Below are 23,031 nucleotides of genomic sequence, written 5' to 3' on the forward strand. Positions count from 1 at the left end.
CCACCGACGCCACATGGAGCAAGTGGATTGCCCTCATCACGCAACGCGCCCGCATCGGAAACCCAAATCGCCCTGGGATTTTGGAGATAATTACGAACTGGCCAGAAGGTGAAAATTTTGGTCTCGCCGATGATGAGGAGCAAGAACAAGTGAGCCGCGCTGAGGAAGCCCCACCGTATAACCAACTGCCAGCAGATGAAACACGCTACGCTCTTTTCACCGACGGCTCCTGCCGCGTCGTGGGGATGAACCGGAAGTGGAAAGCAGCCGTATGGAGCCCCACACAACAGGTTGCACAAGCTACTGAAGGAGAAGGTGGATCAAGTCAATTTGCTGAACTCAAAGCTGTTCAGCTGGCCCTGGACATTGCTGAAAGAGAGAAGTGGCCAAAGCTCTACCTTTATACTGACTCATGGATGGTAACCAATGCTCTGTGGGGTTGGCTGGAAAGGTGGAAAAAGGCAAACTGGCAACATAGGGGAAAACCAATCTGGGCTGCCAACGAGTGGAAAGACATTGCCACCCGGGTAGAGAAGCTACCTGTGAAAGTTCATCATGTGGATGCCCATGTCCCAAAGAGTCGGGCAAATGAGGAACACCAACACAACAAGCAGGTTGATCAGGCCTCAAAGATAGAGGTGTCACAAATAGACCTGGATTGGCAACACAAGGGAGAATTGTTCCTGGCTCGATGGGCCCATGACGCCTCAGGTCATCAGGGCAGAGATGCCACGTATAAGTGGGCACGAGACCGAGGGGTGGATCTAACCATGGACAGTATCTCTCAAGTCATCCATGACTGTGATACGTGCACTGCCATCAAACAGGCCAAGCGAGTGAAGCCCCTCTGGTATGGTGGACGTTGGTCCAAATATAAATACGGGGAGGTCTGGCAGATTGACTACATCACACTGCCTCAAACCCGCCAAGGCAAGCGCTACGTGCTGACCATGGTGGAAGCCACCACCGGATGGTTGGAGACCTACCCTGTGCCTCATGCCACTGCTCGGAACACCATCCTGGGCCTTGAGAAACAGGTCCTTTGGAGGCATGGCACCCCTGAGAGAATTGAGTCAGACAACGGGACTCATTTCAAGAACAGCCTCATAAACAGCTGGGCTAGGGAACACGGCATTGAGTGGGTGTACCACATCCCCTACCATGCACCAGCAGCTGGGAAGGTCGAATGGTGCAATGGCCTGCTTAAAACCACCTTGAAGGCACTTGGTGGGGGGACTTTCAAGAACTGGGAAAGTAATCTACCAAAGGCCACATGGTTAGTGAATACCCGAGGTTCCACTAACCGAGCAGGCCCTGCCCAATCTGAGCTCTTGGGAACACCAGATGGGGATAAGGTTCCAGTGGTACACATGAGAGGTATGCTAGGGAAAACTGTTTGGGTGAACTCTGCCTCCAACAAAGACAATCCTGTCCGTGGGGTGGTTTTTGCTCAAGGACCAGGTTGTACCTGGTGGGTGATGCAAAAGGATGGAGAAACCCGATGCATACCCCAAGGAGACCTTGTCCTAGGGTGAAGTATTTATGATACTGTGTCTGTAACTGCATGTATGTATGTAATTTAAAGGTTCTAATTTAATGTAGTATGTTAGCATGGAAAAAATTTGGGGTGGATAATGTTGTGGGTTGGCGAGGTTCAGAAATTTTTCCCATTATTACGTTAAACTAGCCGGGATGGCTCTCCTATTAGCCGTTAAGAGCTGGAGACAAAGGACTAGCTGAAGCAAGCTGATGGCCCCATTAGGGAAAGGTGGAGTCCTGCTTTTGTTTTCGGCAAGTAAGAGGACACTGGGGGTAGGAGAACTCTTACAGCTCGCCGGCCGAATTGGAGGAGAGAGGTTCCATTTCTCCGGTTGGGATCAGGCTTCTTGGATTTGGACTGCTAAAGCTTCCTGCTTTCCTCTGAACAACTGGGAACTGGGACGCCCACGGTGAGCAGAATTCCTTCCTCACCTTTTTCTTCCACCTGGGGCAGTGAGGCCACCTGACCCCCTCCCCTGCCCCTGCAGCAGCCGCGACTGAGAAGCCGCCTGCCCTGCTCCATCGGAGAGCCATCAGTGACTGAAAAAAAGGGACTGGGACTGAATTCCGTTCTGTTCTGTCACTGTTTTTTTTTTTCCTTTCATATAGCTGATGCTGTTTTCGTTTGTCTTATAAATATATCAGTAAAGAGTTGTTATTCCCAACCTATACCTTTTGTTGTGCCTGTGAGTTCCTGAATTTCCTTTTCCTGGTAATACTGTCCCTTTAAACCGGGACACATAGAATCATAGAATGGCTTGGGTTGGAAGGGAGCCTAACAATCATCTAGTTCCAATGCACCTACTGTGCGCAGGGACACGAGATTGCTCAGAAACCCAGGTACAAATACACAACACATTTCAGTCTTAATGCCATATTTTAAATTAAGATTTTAGAACTCACACATTCACTTTATTCATCACAGATTCTTACACAGTTATTCAGTATTGCTAGGTGAATAATGAGAACAATATACCTATTTTCTCACTTCATGCTGTGTGTTTTTCTGGTTTATGTTTTAGTGTTCTTAGATTTACATTTAATGACTTTAAGAAATAAAGCTATCAGGACGTAAAAAAACTTAAACAGATGTTAACAGATTCCTCCAATAAACTTCAACATTTCTTATGTCAATGCTCCATATTGATTAAAAATATTAACTCCTACATGCACAGAATTTGATTTTTTTTTCCCACTCTCCTAATTTGTTTAGTGAAGAAGCACTTGGTTATCACCTTTCATCATCTGTAGCTGTGTAACACCCAAAGGTCATGCTAGGGGAAACCATCTAAAAAAAATTCTAGGTATAAATTCATTTTTAATAAACTGAATGAAGTTATTTTCACGACCTAGTGTTTTGGATGGAACTGAACCTGCTGGGTTTTTTTTTTTTTTAAGTTCCAGAGTACTAGTTACTTTCTTCACAAATCAGGATTATAAATATTTCCACATAGAGTCTCAATAATAGTAAGCTTATTATGAGCTTAATGTTACATTTTACCTGTCCTCATATGTAGCCAATGTTTATAGTCTTTTATCACTGCTTTCTGAAAATCCACGCTAAAACAGTCTCTGTGCCACTCACTCCCAGAAATGAAATATAAATCAAGTCAGAGGCAGTTTGCCCTTGCCCCCAGCATGATTGTATTTCACATGCAATTAATTTTCATGCATAATAATTTTCTAGAAATAGTGGGATCGATAAAGTATTTTAGCTGGTAAACAAAGCCCAAACCATGTGCATCTATTCATATACCAGGATTTGCTTTATTTCATAATATTAAAACAAGCTATGTGTTTCCATTTGTTCCTTTTCTCAGCTATCAACGTTTGCTATCAAACAGAATGCAAGCATGACATCTCATCTGATACTGAAGTGTTTTTGATGTGTCTTCAGCTTTCTAGCAAATACTAAGGATGTCATACTACTCGTGTGACATTCCTCAATTCTATAGGTGCTCTTGTAAAGAAAATCCACCACAAGTAACATTAACACAGAAATCCAGCTCGTAACTTTTCTCCAAAGAATAGCAACTAGCTACCTGTGAACTAGGATGCTAACTTTCTCCCAAGACACAACAGAAGATTGAGATCCCATGCCTGAGGCAGCCAGTAATATGAAGTTACATGGAAATCTGGGGCTGTTTTTTAAGGCCCCCTTCATGGATTGATTGCTCACAACCACATCCTGATTCAAAATTCTGTAACTGAAGTTAAAAATTTCAAAGAGACATATTTATGTTGAAGCTTTAGTTCTAATAAAATTGACAGTGATATAACAGAAATGGGAAAAATATTACAGTCTCATTAACATATAATTGTAGCTGCAAATGAAAAAAAAAAAGCATAATAAATAGGTTTAACATGTAGACACAATTTCCAAGTTAAACGTGCTGCACATTAGAAATGTGCTGCAGAAAGGCTATCATTTAGAGGTCATTCACAATAGCTGTCAAGTGAAACTGCTTAACAGCCAACCTGTATTTATGGAAGAATTACTATTTACAAAATTATTAAAGCATATGTCATGGTCTAGGAAGAGTGTTTTTCAATTCAGTAGTCCCGCAAAACTACGTGCCACTTACCCTTCCTGCCAGCTGGAGGGACAAAAGGCAGTGATCACAAAAGGCTGAGATCAGAACAATTTACTGGTAACAGCAATAGGTAAGAAAGTGAAGAGTAACAGCTACAATATTAATAACAAAAGATATAAGAAATTATCCACAGAGAAATCCCTCAACAATAAACAGTATCAGACTGTTCTGTTTGCCATGCTTTCTCCACTGGAAGGAACCCCTTATTCCCTAAAGAGAGTCCCCTCCTCCTGCATCTGACAACGATATGAGGTGGTATAGAATAACATCCCTCCTAGCTACTGCAAAAATTAACCTTGTCCTGGATGGAACCAGGATGGCATGTATGACAGAAAATCCCAAGGGAATAGTATCTTGGCTGCTTAAGTTCTGAGAGAGATAAATGCAACTAATCTGTCATTTTTAGAACCTTGTATTCTAATTACCTACACTAGCACTCATATTCTAATTATCTATGCTAGCACTCAAATTTGAAGTGCCCAAAACACCAGTACCTTTTGAGAAAAGACTTGAAGACTTTTCTCCATTTTCACAGAATGGCTGAGCTTGGAAGAGACCTCAGGAGGGCATTTTGTCCAACCTTCCTGCTCTAGTGAACCACCTAGAGCAATTTGCTGAGGACCACATCGAGACAGCTTTCAAACATCCCCTGGGGTAAGACTCTATATCCTCCATGGGAAGCTTGTTCCACTGTTTGAGCATCCTCACAACAAATACATGTACATATATATAGAGCCATGTGTCATGGCTCAGTGTCCCCATCAAGACTCTCCCAAAACAGATATTGCTTGCTTACTCCACCCCCTCCCCTTCTCCTTCCTCCCACCCTCTCCAGGAATGGAGTTAAGAACTGGAAGAAGAAAGGTGAAAATTACCAATCGAGATACAATTTACTGGAAGCAGCAGTGAGAGAAGAAAGGAAGAATAAAGGCAACAACAATATTAATAACAAAAGATAAAACACAACGTAATGATTTACAGAGAAAGTGCAACAATACCACACTCCTTACCTGCCAGTTTTTCTCTCACCTGCCTGACCAGAAATAATTCTCTTACTCCAGTCCCTGACAAGTGAGGTGAGATGGTATCAAACAACTTTAGGTCTGGCCAGGCCCTTTACTGTTTGAGGCAAAAAAATAACCCTCTCCCAGCCAAAACTAGGGCACCTTTCTATGCATATAATGGTTAATGCAATTTCCCCTAAGGTTTGTGCTCTTAGCCTGTCAGCAGACACTGGAAACAGCCTGGCTCTACCTTCTTTACAACCTCCCTTCCTCCAGGTATCTGTATCCATTCATAATATGCCTCTTGAGCCTCCTCCACTCCAGACCAACAGACCCTGCTCTCTCAGCATTCCCCGCCGTGGAAGGTACATCCATCTTAGGAGTTCTTCACTGGAATATCTCCAGTATGTCCACTACACTCTTGTACTCAACAGCCCAATTCTCCAGTTATGCAAGCCTCGCCAGTGCTGAGGAGATGGGAAGGATCACATGCTGACTACTCATGAAAAAATCCTCTTCAAGGAGCTGGAAATACTTTCCAGGATTAGTTGTTCGATCATCTTATCAGGGATCACAGCAAGACTAACCAGCCTGTAATTTCCTGGATCCTCCTCCATGTTCTACCTGAAGACAGGCAGGACATCTGATTTCCTTCCATTTTCAAAAGCATTTGTCCCAATCACTATGATCCTTCAAAAATTATGGAGTGGCCTCACAATGGCATCAGAGCTCCCTTAGTACTTGCGAGTGCATTTTGCTAGCGCCTCTGGACTGAGGTAAGACTAGCCTGCTTATGTATTCTCCAACCTGTTCCTCTCCCACCACGGATAAGCCTTCTTTGCTCCAATCCTTCCCCCGTGCCTGGGTCTTTAGCACACCAAGAACCAATCTTTCTAGTGAACACTAAGATGAAGAAGGCAGCCAGCACCTCAGCCTTTTACATGTCCTGCATCACCAGGGCTCCTGCCCCATTCACCTGTGGGCCCGTATGTCCCCTAAAATTTATTTTACTACATACACACTTACAGAAGTGGTCACCCCAAACCCAATTTCTGACACTATATTTCCCAGGAATCACTAACTCAGCTTTAACCAAGCACAAAAGTTGTTCTGACAGTAAAAATTCAGTCATTATAAGCATCCTGATGCTTAACTAGTGAGCAAATGATACTGGGGGGATCCAACCATCACTGGAGCCAGCAGATCACAGCTACTATTCATACACTTTTAACCACTTTCTTAAGACATCCTCCTGTTCTTACTTCTATCCTACCACTTTCAGCTTATGCTTCACTTTTCATTATTATCTGTAAATGGTAAGCATGAACAAGCTTCAGTTTCTCTCAATACTCAACATTGCATGAACACTGATGGGTCTGAATGAGGGGAAAAAAAATTATTTCACTGGCATAGGGCATCACAGATGCCCTCCCATAGCTCTGCTAGGTTTTCACAGCCTAAAGAAAAATTGCTTATTAATCTTATATCCAGTGTAAGTCCTACTGTCAAGCACTTCCTTGTTTCAGCTGTCCAAAAGCAGTAACAAATTTCATTTTTCCCCCAAATTTCCACTCTATTGCCTTAGCTAAATTGGAGCTACAGCCAACATCAGTAGAAATATTATACCATGTAAATCTTGCTGCTTTCCAATGATTTTTTTTTCAGTTCTGGAACTCAGCTTTATAAGTCTGTCAACCACATTATCAGAAAAATATGCTTGTACATTCGAAATCCCTTATTTGCTATCCATCCTTAGTTACTGAAGTATCCACATGTACATGCGGATACTTCACTGATGAATTACATGAATGGAAAGATGCAATGAATGCATCTTACATACATTTAATACATTTGCAAGCCTATCTACTACAGCTTTAAGAACTGGCAACTTAGTAACCTGGTTACTGAGGCTATAAATTTCTTTTGTGACCCCAACTATTTCATATGGTTTTAATTTTTCAAGCCTTGTTATATATCTCCACCAGCGGACAAACAAAAAAAGAAAGTTTAGAAGAAATACTTACAGTTCTTAGTGCTTTAACTCACAAACTTTAAGTCTGCCTAAACACATTTTTAATACCACAGCAAGTTAAAAAAATAAAAATAAATAAAAAAAACCCAACCAACACTTTGAGAGAGACAATTGAGACCTAAGACCTACTACTGAATTTTATGGCCTGTAACAGCTCCCCAATGGCATTAAAATTGCTAGTGTTTATCCCATCAATAAATGTGACATATAGTCTAACTCGGTCTCTATTGTTTTCTTTCAAAGTTTGAAGCAACTGAATGAATAGAATAGCATAGAATAGCATAGAATAGCATAGAATAGCATAGAATAGAATAGCATAGAATAGAATAGCATAGAATAGAATAGCATAGCATAGAATAGAATAGAATAGAATAGAATAGAATAGAATAGAATAGAATAGAATAGAATAGAATAGAATAGGTTTCTAACATATTCAGATTATTGTTATAGCAACAAATCACAACACATCAGTGCTATTTTTGATGAGTGGAAGAATATTTTTGGAAGAGTCTTTACACCACTTGAGAAACTACATTTGCCCGAAAGAAAAAGCAAATATAATAAAAGTGTACTACCTTGTCACTTTACAGCTTGACTCAATCAGCTCATTTTCAATATCCAACAGACTAGAAGACGGATTGTATTCCAAAGGCGAGGACATTCCTTTTAAACGCAGCAAGCCAACACAGAACTTTGCTCCCATCTCCTCCAGTTCTCTTGTACCTATCTGCAGTCCCTAATTTGAAAATAAGATTTAAAAATACAAAATAGGTACATGCAGATGGACCCACATATACTGCAGAATAATTATTTAGGTTAATATTTTCTTACTTTATTTAATACATTCTCTTGCTTTAAAGAAAGAACAAATCAGAATTGTAGAATTAACACTTAGAGCATCAGAGAAGACTGGGGAATACCTACATGATTCCTCCAAGGCTGAACAGGCACATCCACATTTTTTGGAGCTTCCTAGTCTAAATTTCTAGCACCCCAATATTAACAAATCTTTTCCCAGCAGCATTGGAAGAGAGATTCCTAAGTATAAATTATTTTTAAAATCTTCAGATGAGATTTATAATAATAATTGAAAATACAAGGTTCTTCAACATAAATTCCATCAATCCAAATTTTAAAAAGGAGAGAATTAATAACATAGCTGTGATCAAGTTCATTGCTATGTTTTGACACATAAGTATGGCAGCAGTTACTCCATGAGACAGATGTCTCTTCCCCGCCTATTAGTCAGAGGCTACATGTGTCAATTCTGAAAGCATTAATTCACATACTTAGTAATTAAAACTTACAAACAAATTATCAAAAGCCATAGCTCTTTTCTAACTTGAATTACATAGCCAGGCATTTTCGTCTGCAAGAACTACTTAGAAGGCAGAACTTAGGTAATGCTCTCCAAGGTAATGCTCTCCAAGTTTACATCTCTGATAGAATTACCTGATGGGAGGATCTATGCTTTTAATTTAGCCAGAAGTGCAGTGCAGTATCTAGGACATAAGCTCTGACCTCAACTACTTTATGGAAAGAGAGTAATCTAGACTGAGTCTTAGCAGTTATGTAATTGGCTAGTACTAACTGTATATGCACTAGCAAATTCAGTGCACAACTCAACTCAATTTCTCCCTCTGCAATTTCTGAATCTCTGAAGAATTTAAAAGGATTTTAGCTTAGATCTTCTAAACACATTAACACATAGATTAGTTAAAAATAAACTTTGACAAAACAAACAGGGAAACAGAAGAGCCAGGAATTGGTGGTAAGCTAAGTCATCAAGTACGAAAAAAGCAAAAAAGAATTAAGTAGGAATTTTTTTACCAAAAGGTAGGGAACAAAACCACACAAGCTTTGCATGTGTTGCCACACTGACACTGCATTTTAAAATGCAAGGTTTAAAAGAAAGCATGTTGCTCCAGAAATGGTACAGCCCACACACTGTCCATGTGTGGAGAATGTTTGAACATAATTAAAAGAAGAAAAGTTTTATTTTCTTCTGAGCTCTTTTTTGCCTTGGTAGTACTCATAAACAAAGTGTCTTTTACTAACAAGGAAGACAAAGCTATATCCATGATTTTGAACAGTGCCATCCTCCGGACAAAAGGTACTGAAACCTGTTGGCAGTGAACAAGAGTTGAACGTTTGAGTATTATTCTTAATAGTAATACTACTTACCTCTTTTATAATGCTTTTATGCTGTAGGTGTCAAAGCACTTATTAATAAAGGAAGAATTATCCTCACTGTACTGATGGAGAAATGGAGGCAGAGAGGGTTGATGCGATTTGCACAGTGTCTCACAGCATGTCACTGACCCCGCTGGGAACAGAAATCAGTTCTCCTCACTCAGCGCAGTACCTTATCCATAGAGGCCAATTTTTTGGCTTTGTTTTGTATTTGTTTGCACATCATTAACTTTCGAAGACCCCAATCATAGCTGGGGCTCCACTACGCTAATCACAGGAAGACACAGTCCCTGCCCCAAAGAGATTAAAATAACATTAAGGTCAAGAGGCAACAAGTATGTAGAAGAGGAAGGAGAAAGGTAACAGTAATCTCACTGTTACACAGATTACTAATGTGCGCAACTTGATGGTTCAGAAATTTTTCCAGTTATTGTCTGCATTTGTTGCTGAAGAATTTATCGTTAGTTGGCATGTTCCTTATAGACAGACTATGTCTAACAGAAGTGTCTCCAAGTTGAAAAAGGACAAGAGTACAGCATGAAGGAAAGTGCAAAGACAATTGTTATAAAGATAAATAGCGTGCGCATGATCTGTGGCTGCTATTTTTAGCACAGCAGAAAGAGGATGTAACTAAAGAGAAATCTAAACGGATCAGAGTGGAGGTGGATGACTGGGAAACACCTGAAGGATAAATTTTGAACTTACTACACTGAAGGGTCTACACAATTGTGGTAAAAACCTCATGCCAAATCTTGATTTGCATCTTTCATTTCTTTTAATCATAAGGGAGAATGTAATATCATACAAATGCCAAATACCAAATTTCTTAATTGATTCTTTCACCAGCCAAACCTTTTCATTTCCATAAAAAATGATCCAAAGTCTGGTTCAGGAGATCATCATCAGTTGCCCTTTACTAAGGGACCTGATGTCAAATTCATTTTCACTGAAGCTTTGATTACACTCCTTTTCTCTATCTTCTAATGATCTTCAACTGTTGTTCTAGTACTTTTAACCAAGACCTAATAAAGCTACTTGCGTGCTACAGGCATTGCTTTTAAGCTCAAGCCATGTCAACATAGTTTCTTTTTATTAAAAAACTAAATATAATTTCTTTTTCTCAATACCTTATACAACTATCTTTCTTCTAGACAGTAAAATTTCAGATGGAAGGTTGAAGTCTTCCTTACTACGCGTGTCATAAAGGCACCTTCATGTCAATAGAGTATATCAGTGATTAAACTTGCTACTTCAAAGCAAAGATACAAAACAAAGGCACAGCAGACTGTGACCTCAAGTTGAGAAGAATATTCTATAACATGTACTTAATAAGAAAAACAGCCATAAAAAGATTCAGAGAAGTCAATTGGACAGTAAAATATCATGTAGATCTTCTGATTTCTTATTCAGCAGGGGCTACAAAGACATAATCATATTTGAGAACTCAAATTCTAGAGACTGAAAAATCATGGTCACTGAGAAATTTGTTAACCAAATCTTTATTTCCTGAAGTCTCCTCTTTATGTGCATCATAAGATTGCCAGATAACAAAATCTTTTTGATTAACTTAGAAGTCAGGCAATACTTCCAAATATATTAATCTCCAATCAGGAAAGACATTGATTTCTGTTTTCAGGTGGCATGAATCATTGAAGACATTGCTCTTCTGTCTGGTGTCTTAATTATGCTCCACAGTAGAACCTGGAGAATCCTTTCACCTGCAAGTTTGTTTTTCCACATCTTGAATCACAGATAATTGACCTATATTTGCAGCATTTATTGTTAACACACTACAAAGACTCCACATGACCAGTTCAAAAAAAAATTTTCTTCCAGAGACAACTCTTGTCACCAGATATAGATCCTAAATTGAGGTAAGAATAGCTAACTTCAGCTCAACAGCTTCCTGTCTGGAAATAGTCTAGATTCATCATAGTCCAAGTAAATTAAATTAAATAAGAAGAAAAATTATGTTCAGCTTTGGCAAAGACTCAGTGTAACTTCCACAAAGAACCAAATTGTTAAGTAATCCTCTTCATGCTTTGAACAAAATTCAGCAAGGATGTCAAATCAGAATAAGATTAGCAAAGTGTTTCCGATCTTTATGTTTCCATCCCTGAGATCTGAAGTCTCATGTCCTTTAGGATGGGAATTAGGAGGGAAGGAATTTCTATAGCACAACTTCTCTCTGTTTTGAAATAACATATTATGACATACATAATCTAATTTATACCACAAGTTTATTGACAGAGTTACTGGCCCTACTCCTACAAAGTAAATCCCCAAAAGAAACCAAATACCACAACAAAAGCCCCTGCAAAAAACCCTGAGCTTAACTATTTTCATCTCTTTCATCTTCTCACAGGAGAAATGCAGCTTTTTGCTTAAGTCCAGTCACCTTGATTTTTTTAGACACATTTTCTTAGTAAGTCTGAGCATTATCATAGTGAAGAAAAAAAATAAGAATCTTCCTGTATGTTCAGAGGATGATTAAGAGCTCACAAATTGCTTTACTACATAAAACGAATGGCAGAACAGTAATTTAGTCTCTACTGGTTAGTTTATATGGCATGAAAGAATGCTCTTCCCTTGAGTAAATGATTCTTCCACAAAATTCAGTCATTTTTTTTCTTTCATTACTGAAGAATAGCTTTGGAAGTTTAAGCATCTTGAGAGTTTGTCCACAAAGCATCTTTCAGTCACTTTTCCTAAGAACTTCCTGTAGCAACATTGCTAAAGCCATGAGGGTCCATGTTTAAGAATATTTTCAAAATTTTAAAATAAGCAACATGGATACGTTATCTTTTTTTTTAAAGCTCTATAATACTGTCATTTGGGGAATATTCTGAAAAGGACAGGAGTGCACTGTTGTTAATTGACAAAATGTAGTACTTATAGACCTACTGAAATTCTGGACAATATATCTGTCTTTCTACTGTTTAGGGACATGAACACAGATGTTGGAGTATACATTAATATATTAAACATATCTTGTTTAAACTCTTTTTTTCGTTTCTGTCCTACCCAGCCTTCTGATCCTCCCTCTGTCAACACCTTATTTGAGGCTTGTGATCATTTTCTTGATTAGCATTCCTAAACTCAGCTTTCAAGCACAGAAAATCCACTTCTTCCATGCATGCTGTCTAGTAGTGAGACACTACCAACAGGGTCACCTTTTGTTTGCAGCCCTGTTAGCACTTTTCAAGGAGAAAAAATGAAAACAAATTTTAAGTCAAGAGGCTACACAAATTTGTGACTTCAGAGATGATGTGTAACTTGAAGAGCTGGTAACCCAATATGAAAGTGTGCAAGCCTGTTTCCCCAACTATATGGGAAAATTCTATACAGGACACTGCTAAATATCTGTTGAAGAATCATGATCACCATGGTGAAGCCTGAAATTGTCATACGTTATGGAAATTTTTATTACAGTGTTGGCATTTACTACTAACCAATTCTAATAATCTGTTGGGCAGAACAGTTCCGGCATTTTTAAACTACATGCATACACATGTGTTACAAGCAATGATTAATCTTGTTAAAACAGCCCATAAGCATAACTGCTATGCAACCTACAAAGCTGAAAATTGTATCATTTCATACTAGCATTAGCATATCCAGACCTTAGAAGGTTTCAGAAGCTTAAAGCAAGCAAGAATTGAGCAAGCAGGGTTACAGAGTAAGATAAGAAGGGAAGAAATTAAAGTTTGTCCACAAAGGGAAGAAATCAAAAAGTAAGAAATATTTAACTGCTGTGTCCTCTTACTTTATACTTGCCCTGGTCACATCCACATAAAGTGCTTTCCATAGTGTAGCTCCTTTGTACTCCTATCTCTCTCCAGACAACAACTCGTGCTGTAGATTCCTTGGACTTTTCCACTACAAAGCTGCAGCTGCCCATGCAGAATGCGGGGGCAGTCTGACTCAGGATCTTGGGGAGTATCTGCAAGACAGCAATTTGAAAAATACAGTGATTATTTTACTTCCCATATGGAAAGAGGTGAAAAGGGACCATGTAAACACAAACTGTTATCAGAAAATTTGGTGTAGTTCGAATTAAAAAAAAAATACTCCATCCTGAGTTTTCAAAATTCAGTGTGTTCAAGTGAAAGTGTCCTCAGGCCTTTTCCTAGTTTTAAAAATCCTTTTCTTCAGGTTCAGTCACTAAAATTGTTAGTCATGCAAATAAGGATCAGGTACAAGAGAATTCTTCAGCTGATCACCATCCCTCCTAACTCATCAAGCTAAATTTGCTCAAATTAAGTGTACTACATACTCCACATAAGTATTTAATTCAACTGCAGACTGTTTCAGAAATCCCATTTACAGACCTAACAAAAATAGTATTTTATTAACACAGAAAATTCATTTGCATTCAGCAAAGCATTAGGTGCATATCTCACTTCAAGCAAAGTGAAACAAAGTTCAGTGAAACTGCTTACATGACAGCTTCACTAAAAAGGTCATACAACTATATATATTTGACTAATGCTAAATGATTGTTCTTTCCAGTTTTTATTTGTGTTAGTTAAGGCAAAACATATGACTGCTTCAAATTTCTTACTTCAGTAGTAATACATAACCCATTAGCGTAAGTTTGTCCAAACATTTCAGTCCACATTTTCACAAATGAGAGGCTTTTCCCAACAGCCTTTATTCACTCATGTCTTTTGGGCACTTACAGTAGTGCAAGCTGAAGTACCAAAACTCCACATAAATATGTTAGAGCAGCGGATATGATTGGCACCCAGCTCAACATCCAGGAAATCACACAAGAAAATCAAGAAGACACAGATTTTTTATTTTTTTTAATGAGGGAGATTTAAAGAGAAAAAAAATCAGAAAGTATCTGTACTCATTTAGACTCAAGGATGTGTAACAAATGTTTTAACATGCATTCACATGCTTTTCAAGCTTAACATTGAATCTTTTCAAAAAAACACGGGGCCTGGACACCTATAGGTCACACAGATTTGCAGTTCCCATGAGGCAACAGCGGAGGGAGAAACTTAGATAATTACAGTAATTTGACAATTACAAGCTGCACCTGATTATATGCCGCATTTCCGGGGTGTCGGCAACATTTAGTTCCTCGTCCATATATAAGCCACACCGAATAATTAGCCGCACTTTCGTTCGCAGCGAGGATCCACGTGGAACTTTCACAAAGTTCTCAATTAGTAACAGAATCACGGGAATGCGGGGTTTACTAGCTTGGCTCTGCCAGGCTTCCCCACGCCGCCATCCCTGTGCCACCAGCCTCACCTCTGCCGGGGTCGGCTGGGCTCCAGCTCGGCTTGGGGCTGCCATGGGCTCTCACTTCCGGGTTGGCAACTTTTAGAACATTGTTCATATATAAGTCGCTCCGGAGTACAAGCCGCACTTCCGGGTACAGACCAAAACTTAAGTCAAAATGGTGCGGCTTATAATAGTGAAATTTCTGACATTTTTGAATGCTTATACAACACAGAGGATGTGTTTGTGCAAGTTTACTATAAATAGCTAAAAAGGGGCACATATCTAAACTACACATCTTTGTAGAGAGGAATAAATAAAAGGAATCTTGCCATATACAAAAATAAATATTTCTCAGAATAATTCAGTTTCTTTTTTACCTTGTTCTTAGAGTATTGTTTGCGATGCTCCAATGACTTGTGTTTTAATATGTTAATTATAAATGCACAGAAGCATATTTTTCATCTATTTTCTACAAAAAGTAATATTAAACACACAAAAAAATATTGGTGTAAAGAAACAAAAACAACAAAAAGCCCTATGTATAATGTTTAAAGCTCAAAGTACACTTCATGAAGTTCATTTTCAAGTACACTTACAAACTAAAAAGATTATTTTTAAAAAGTCTGCTTACACTATAAAGTCATTATTTGCATATGATAGGATCAGGATACTATTTGCTTCAAACCCATACCAAATAAAAGGTGCAAATGTCAAACTTACCCTGTAACAAGGGTCTTCATCCAGGCTACAAGAGGCAGCATTAACACTTGTATGCCACATTGTCTCTCTGATGCTGCAGCCATACATAAATACATTCTTTTTACGAGAATGACCATGATAATCACAGTAGACCTATAATAAATCATTTGGCAAAATAAACCCAAGGCATACAGAATTAACATTTTGTGAAAGTACTAGAAAAACAATTTTTAAAATTTGTACTGTTGAATATTCCAAAGAATTAGGCAACACAATCCCTTATACAATTAACTCCTGTTAAGACAAAAAGTGTATGATTCATCTACGGAAGGTTTAACCTTCTAGCCTACCAATGTAACAGATTTACCTCTACAGATTTACAGAAGACCAGTTCTCCAAGTCAAATTTAAGTGTGACATGGCTTACAAGACCATATCAAAACGTTTAATTTATAGACTAGCTACATACACAAAGTTAAAAAGATTCAAATTGCTTACACACACATACTTACCAAAGGCAAGCGTTTTATAGCAGCCAGATATTGCAGTAACCCTTTAGCATGGTAAATAGTGGGATGCAGGTCTGGATTTGGATTTTGCCACTGTCTGTTTAAATCTTCTCCACTTAAAGAGCAACGGTGGCTATTGTGGGGGGGTGGAAAAATGCATGATGTAGTCTGTATTATCATATTTTTAAATAAGCCTCCCCCCCACCTCAAGTTTTCCTCGTCAACACTGTTTCTTTGGAAGGAGTCCGGCAAGAAGCAAACTTTGATTTTCTAATGTGCCAAATAATAAAAATGTTTGGGGTGTTTTAAGCTATGTAACAGAAAAACTAAAAATAATTTAGAAGTACAGTAATTTCGCAATTATAAGCCGCACTTCTGGGTGTCAGCAACCTTTCATTCTTTGTCCATACATAAGCCTCACCTGATTATAAGCCGCAGCTGTCTTGTACAGAGTGTGATAAAAGGCATCTATTCTATCACCATCTGTTGAGGGTGGGGGCAGTGATCGTCATCTCCGCAGGAGATATTCTGCTAATGGGCCATCCATTGAAACCAGGCAGGGCATTGTTCTTTATCTTTTCACACCCCATCCTTCCTCCAGCGAGTCATTTTCTGCTAATGGCCCATTGAGTCCCACTGTGGGACTGATAAAATTACTGCATCCCATTGGAAGTTGCTCCAGCCAGGGGGAAGAGCCCAACATTTCTTACCAAGATGAAAACAGAGGTTTTGGGACACTAAGGGAGTCCCTTTCTCCACTGGACTCCAGAGGAACACCGGATTTCTCCACATCACCACTGGACCTTTAGAGGGAAACTGCACCTTCTACAGGAGCACTGCTTCAACTGAATCACATCTGTCACTGCAGGAGGATGCAGCCACCATTTAATGGGACTGCTACCAACACCCTGCCTGACAGGGTGTCAGGTTGTACTCTGACTTTGTCAGGGTTTGGAGTTTGTTTCTTTGCAGTACTGTATTTCTATTTTAATTTCCCTAGTAAAGAACTGTTATTCCTATTTCCCATATCTTTGCCTGAAAGTCCCTTGATTTCAAAATTATAATAATTTGGAGGGAGGGGGTTTACATTCTCCATTTCAAAGAGAAGCCCCTACCTTTCTCAGCAGACACCTGTCCTCCAAACTAAAACAGCAACTTTTCATTCTTTGCCCATATATAAGCGGCACCTGATTATAAACCGCACTTCCAGGTTCGGACCAAAATTTTAGTCAAAATGTTGCGGCTTATAATCATGAAATTACTGTAGTCTCTTATGTGAACTGCAATATTACTTATTTGCTGTTGAAACTGAAAGCTTGCAATTCTATCTAAATTCTAGTTCAAAATCAGCAATTTCAAATATATGGTATCTTTACAATTTTGGTATCTTCTGCAATTTAAAGATTAATGTCAACTAGAAATCTAATACTTGAAATGTGAAGTTGTTAGGAGACAAGGAGCTGTGAGAAAAACAAGGACAAAAAAGCCTAAACAACCCAGCAAACAAAAAGCTCATCTCTGTATTCATTCAGCTATCAGCAAGAACTTTTAAACTTGCAGGATTTCATGGTCATGCTGTCATCTTCACTACATTTGCCTTTAGACTGTGTGTCCTGGGACAGCTTTCTTCATTGTCCGTGTATCCTGAATTATTTAATTACACATGTTCTAGTTTACACATTCTTTTACATATATAAAGAGAAGGTTCTACTGAAATTTGTAATTAGTTTTATTTTTATTATTTTGTTCACAACACCTTTTAAAATAGTACCTATAATAGATTAATAGAAACTGTAGATTCACCACAGTAAAATTTCAAATTTCATATGAATTCCCTGCAACCAAGTAAATGCAGACAGCTCAATGTTTACTCTAGCAGTTTCAAAAGGTTCTGAAATATCCCTTAAATTTATTAAGAAAAGTATAGCAATCTAAATAACTACTACTAATAATCAATCAAACCAGAATACTCTCTTTCTCTTGCACACCTATTAACTTCCCACCTTTAAAAAAAATTATGTAAAAGGTTTTCCCAAATATAAGGCACTTATTTTTTCATGTAGACCATGAACTCATTTAGCTTTTCCTAAATGCAGGAGTGGTCCATATAACACTCTTACACAAATCCAAGACAGAGAGACAATTAAAATGTCATGTCAAATCATATAGGAATGATTAGCATCCATGAACAACTGAAAATATTTTTGTAAAACTGAAACTTGTGAAGGAATGTAATTGCCTTTTAAGAAGCCAAAAATCCTAGCAATATTGCAAATATCTGTCGTCTTTTATCACATTAAATATTGCATTTGTATCTTTAAAGGATTAGTTTACATTATTCATTTTTAAATATTGATGCAAAGAATTACCGTACAGATTAAGTATTTTTGAGTCAATATATGCTTACTTTCCATTGATGACACCATCTGGATTGAGCATGGGAATAATTTTGAAAATATAAGATTCCCGTAAACATTGTGCATTTGGACTATTGCTCATAAGGTATTCCAGTGTTCCCTTCATGACCCAGCTTGCATTAGTCTCTCCAGGATGTACACGAGCCGACAGGAATATATAAGGACGATTCCCTAAAAGAGATATACATAGAAATTGCAAAATATTCTTTAAGCTAAGTAAACAGTTTGTTGATTGGAAAAAGAGTCAATAGCCAGCTGTATTTATTACAATGCAAAAAGATTTGTAAGTTGAGTATTACTGAGTATGGGTACTATTGATAGAGCTTGTCACAACATTTTTAAAAGGACTGCTAATTATATAAGTATCACAATGGAGTTTTAAATTTGATCAGACAACTACACAACTAATTTGAGCTGGCAGTTACGACTTTCATGACTTTTTTCCTAAAAGCCAAGAAAAATACTGAGGTGGACAAAAAAAAAAAATCAGGAAATGGCAAAAGCTCACTTCAAATCACAGTAGCTAGATGTTAGCTTTATGAAGGATTTTTTTTGACAAGCAAATAACCCCAGCATTTTAAGAAAAAAGTTAATTGTCCAGTATTGCTTTCCAAGAAGTGCTGTCTGCAAAATACAATGTACAAACCTAGCAGCAAAAAATTTAAAATACACAAATATATACTCTTACATTTCAAGATATAAACATCTTTGTTTGACTACCACAAGTAAGTATTATTAAATACAAAGCAAACCCTGGCTACTGATGCCTTTCAATTTCATGAAATTCATTAACCTTATTTTACATTGCTATTTTTACACTGCATAGTGGTTAAGACTAAATTTTTTCTACAAATACCTGGTTTTACCTTACTTTCAGCTGATGAGAAAGAAGAGCTATACTTACTGAACTGACAGATATGTTCATAGTAATTGGACTCTGGCATGGCTGTAATAGTGACTAATGGACAGCTGTTGCCAGCTAGGGTCTCACAGAGAACGTCTTGCCGAAAATATATCTGTTGAGGGTTGTGCATAGATTCCAGCTTCTTAAGATGCATCTTCATCCCAAAAATAATGAAAAAATACTTCAAATCTCTGCAGTAACATATGACAGCATATTTCAAGGGCACTATTTAATTGATCTTTCTTTAGATGTTCTAAACGATGTTTAAGTTTTCAGGATAATTTTGATCATGAAATATCATTTTCTACATCTATGACTGATTAAATACTTCTCTTTACAGAGTCTGGTTTTCCAACTGCTTTGAGAAAGAGGAAGGAAAAGAGCATAAACTATTGTACACAGATGGTAAGGATATAAGGATATATGGAAGGTAAGAATCTCTACTTCATTAAGGTTATCTGATTAGGGACCTTTTCACTGCAAAAAATAGTAATAAGTAAAGGAAGAATCAATACATTCAAGAGAGCAGTTTGGTACCATACAAAACTCAAGCACCTGATTCCTGCAGTGTACTCTTAGCCATCTCTCTGCACAGCCTGATTCTACCCTGTGCCTCCAAGTGCTGTGTGGACTCATGCAGCTAAAAGGACAGGTGTCAATCAACTTGGGGTCAACAACTGGAATGCACAAGAGTCTCAGCATCAGTAGTTGGAAAAGCCAACCTCTTGGGAGCATCTCTGTGGGTACCACAGGCTATGTGTCCCAAGTCCCAGCTACTATTGGCATGAAAGCAGACTCCAGCAGCTGCAGTGTAGGCATTGTAGGCACTCTTCTGTCAGCAGTGTCAGCAAAGAAACAAGGGCATGTCCCACTGCCAGTGATCGCAGTGGGTAAAGGTACTAGGGTCCAACCACTGTATCTGTCTAGTGGAACAATAAGGATTGAGTTTCTCAGTGGCAACACCTGAAGTAAGAACACAGGTTACAAGACCATGTGCCTAGCAACAGCTGCTACAGATGGGGGGGCAAGTATATGCATCTTCCCTGCAGCTGGTGCAGATAGGGGCACACGTGAAACTTGCTAGCAAACTTCATGATGAACTACCCAGTGAGTAAGGAGCCCAGGTCAAGGGAGGGGTATCTAGAAGGTAGACAGTCCATGCTGGCATCTTGTGGGATATTCCCCTGGCTTCCCTGGAATCTGGGCAGGGGGCTCAGATGCCTTGGCAAGGTGCCCAAAACACCTGTGAGTTCGATTTAATTTCCTGGGAGAAATCACCATCTTTATATGAAGAATTACAAAGTCACAAAAAATAAGTAGAGTATAAATTAGAGTATTAAAAGGTAGAAGAGTGAAGTTTTAAAACTGTTTATATTAGGGGTCCGAACACAAGATGGAGGAATTAGGGCGTGGTATGTCTTTCTTCTTCATGTCATCCATCTTTTGGGTTAGGATGTCAGTTCTGGATTGGTTTAAGGGAAAACTAGACAATGCAATGCAATGTATTGGAGATTAATTATAAACAATGTATGAGTAATTTAGAATATAAAAGATAAGTTCTGCCCAGGAGGGCAGAGAGAAAAAAGCCTTGAACAAGATGCAGGATGAACCGCTGTAAGCCAGAGAGAAAATTCCTTAGATAAGAAAGAATAAACAACCTTGGAAACCTCAGAAAACGGCTTCTGACTCTTCCTTTGGTGCCCGGGCTGAAAAATAAGAACTCTCAAACCACCACTATGTGCAGTGAGTGATCTCACACCATAAAAGAGATCACCACCATTCACAGCATCTGGGCAGAGCCACAAGTGCAGAGTGCCTCTGAGATGGTGTGCAAACTGGAGGCCTGCACAGCAGGTAAGAGAGACCCAGGACAGGGCCACACCAGTGCTCCACAAATATGCTTGTGATTCTAGAGAATAGGCTAGCTTGTACTTTCTCCAGTGAGCAGCAATCCTTACCAACTGCAGAGGAGGACGGGGTGTCTGTAACTGTTACTGCCCCAGTCTACGTAGCCAGCCCTGCTGGAAGGGAGTGGGCACTCACAAGCATGTTTGCCTAAATCTCTTCCTCTCCCTGGGATACATAACTCAGACTTGCTAACGAATATATAAGCAAACAGGAAAGCAGCAGTCATGCCCATCAGCCTGCGAGAGAGATCCCCAGGTCCCTTGTTCTGGCCTCCAGCAGAGGAGGGCAGGAGGAACCTCCAGGATCAGGAGCATCTGGAAGCAGCAGTTGCTCATAACATCTGCTCATAACAGGTACTTCTTTCAAAAGCTGGCATTGTTTAGTAAAAAGCTGCATTTAAAGCATTTAAAATATTTAAATACACTGGCCACTGAATCCTCTATTTTGCTTTTACTGCTGTGACAGAGGCAAACAAGAGACATTCTAGCCAGATTAATTTTGCTTAGTGTTAAAAGCTTCAAAAGGCTTCTTTAGACAATTCATAAACCAAAAAAGATGTCTAATTATCATAGTTACAGCAGCTTTAGTTACCAAAAAGTATATGCAGAACAGCAGGATACAAGCCATTTAACTCAAACAACTACATCAAAATAGCACTGCTTCCAGTCAATTATCACAGAATCACAGAATGCTTAGCGTTGAAAGGGACTAGAGTGGGTCATCTTGTCCAACCTCCCTGTTTCAAGCAAGGTCATCTTTTAGCAGATTACAGAGGACTTGTCCAGACAATGCCTGAACTCCCCAAGGATGGAGATTCCCTGACCTCTCCATGCAATCGGTTCCTGTGCTCGGTCACCTGTACAGTAAAAAAGTTCCTCCTCAAGTCCAGGTGGAACTTTCTGTGCACCAGTTTGTGCCCATTGCTATTTGTCCCAGTTCTTGGCATCAACAAGCAGAGCCTGGATCCATCCTCTCGACATCCCCCCTTCATATACTTCTAGACATTGATGAGATCCCCTCTCAGTCATCTCTTCTCGAGGTCTTTCCTCACAAGAGAAATGCTCCAGTCACAAAATCAATCATCTTTATGATACCCAGGAAACCAATTTAGTCTGTAAACATCAATTTTATTTTTCCCAGGACTGTTCATTAGAAGAACCTATAAATTTTGTCAATCTAAACACTAATATTATGAAAATTCTCCCTTGCAAGGAGCATTTTGAACTTCATAAAAAGAAATATAGCATTCATGACTGAATTAATTTTGTATTATACCTATATTATACATATTCATTTACGTAACAGATTACAAGCGTCTCACCTTTAAAGTTGTGTATGTATATGGATAATGGTAAGCAAAATAGCACACATCGTCTTTATGTTGGAAAGTCACTGTGAATGTAATTGTGTAATAGGATTTTCCTTTCTGGCCCCCAGCAGCAATTGAACTTCTTGAAAAGTGATTCCTAAATCAAAAAATGCAGGTAATACACATATTAGAGTAATTTTTTTCCATACTATTGATTATTTCTGAGAACACATTCTAAGAGTCAGAAGGATTTTTAGTGACTGTATTTCTTTTCGACATACATACAGATTAAATACAGGTTCCCACCCACTTTAAAGATAGTTTGTTCTAACAGTGATACACACATTCATTTACATTGATAAAAGGTGAGCAAACAAAAACAGGCAAGAAAATAAAACAGACAATAAAATAAGCAAATAGCTACCAACCAATAAGGATTGAATATCAATGTGGTGCACCATCTCATCCTGTGTTTTAGAGCTCCACTAAAATAATCCCACCCAGATTACAGAAGGGTCATCACAAGGACCATGAGGTCAGTATTACTGGAACTTACTAATAGGATTTCAAGCAAGCATGCATATATACGCTCCCTTGAAAGCTTCCCACAAACACTGTCCAATTTCTTAGAATAGTATAACATAAGAACAGCTTGAATATTAGTAATGTGCTTACAAAATGAGACC

General features: G+C 38.7%; 1 protein-coding gene across 5 annotated transcripts in view; it reads right to left on the reverse strand.

Moving 5' to 3' along the window:
* The window catches only part of AGTPBP1 (ATP/GTP binding carboxypeptidase 1), an 84,711-nt gene that overhangs the window by 14,684 nt on the left and 46,996 nt on the right, over positions 1–23,031 (reverse strand). For 4 of the 5 annotated variants that reach the window (XM_033086203.2, XM_033086201.1, XM_033086204.2 and 1 more), the window contains exons 20-26: positions 22,358–22,502; positions 19,129–19,282; positions 18,215–18,395; positions 15,811–15,940; positions 15,321–15,452; positions 13,129–13,305; positions 7,745–7,905 (exon numbers count right to left, since the gene is read on the reverse strand). In XM_033086203.2, the coding sequence (XP_032942094.1) occupies positions 7,745–7,905; positions 13,129–13,305; positions 15,321–15,452; positions 15,811–15,940; positions 18,215–18,395; positions 19,129–19,282; positions 22,358–22,502 (1,080 nt within the window). Of the gene's footprint in view, positions 1–7,744; positions 7,906–9,353; positions 9,496–13,128; positions 13,306–15,320; positions 15,453–15,810; positions 15,941–18,214; positions 18,396–19,128; positions 19,283–22,357; positions 22,503–23,031 lie in introns of those variants that run through there. The other variant, XR_004420827.1, reaches the window with a different exon arrangement.

This window comes from Catharus ustulatus, chromosome Z, assembly GCF_009819885.2.
Source record: "Catharus ustulatus isolate bCatUst1 chromosome Z, bCatUst1.pri.v2, whole genome shotgun sequence".
NCBI classification, from domain to species: domain Eukaryota; kingdom Metazoa; phylum Chordata; class Aves; order Passeriformes; family Turdidae; genus Catharus; species Catharus ustulatus.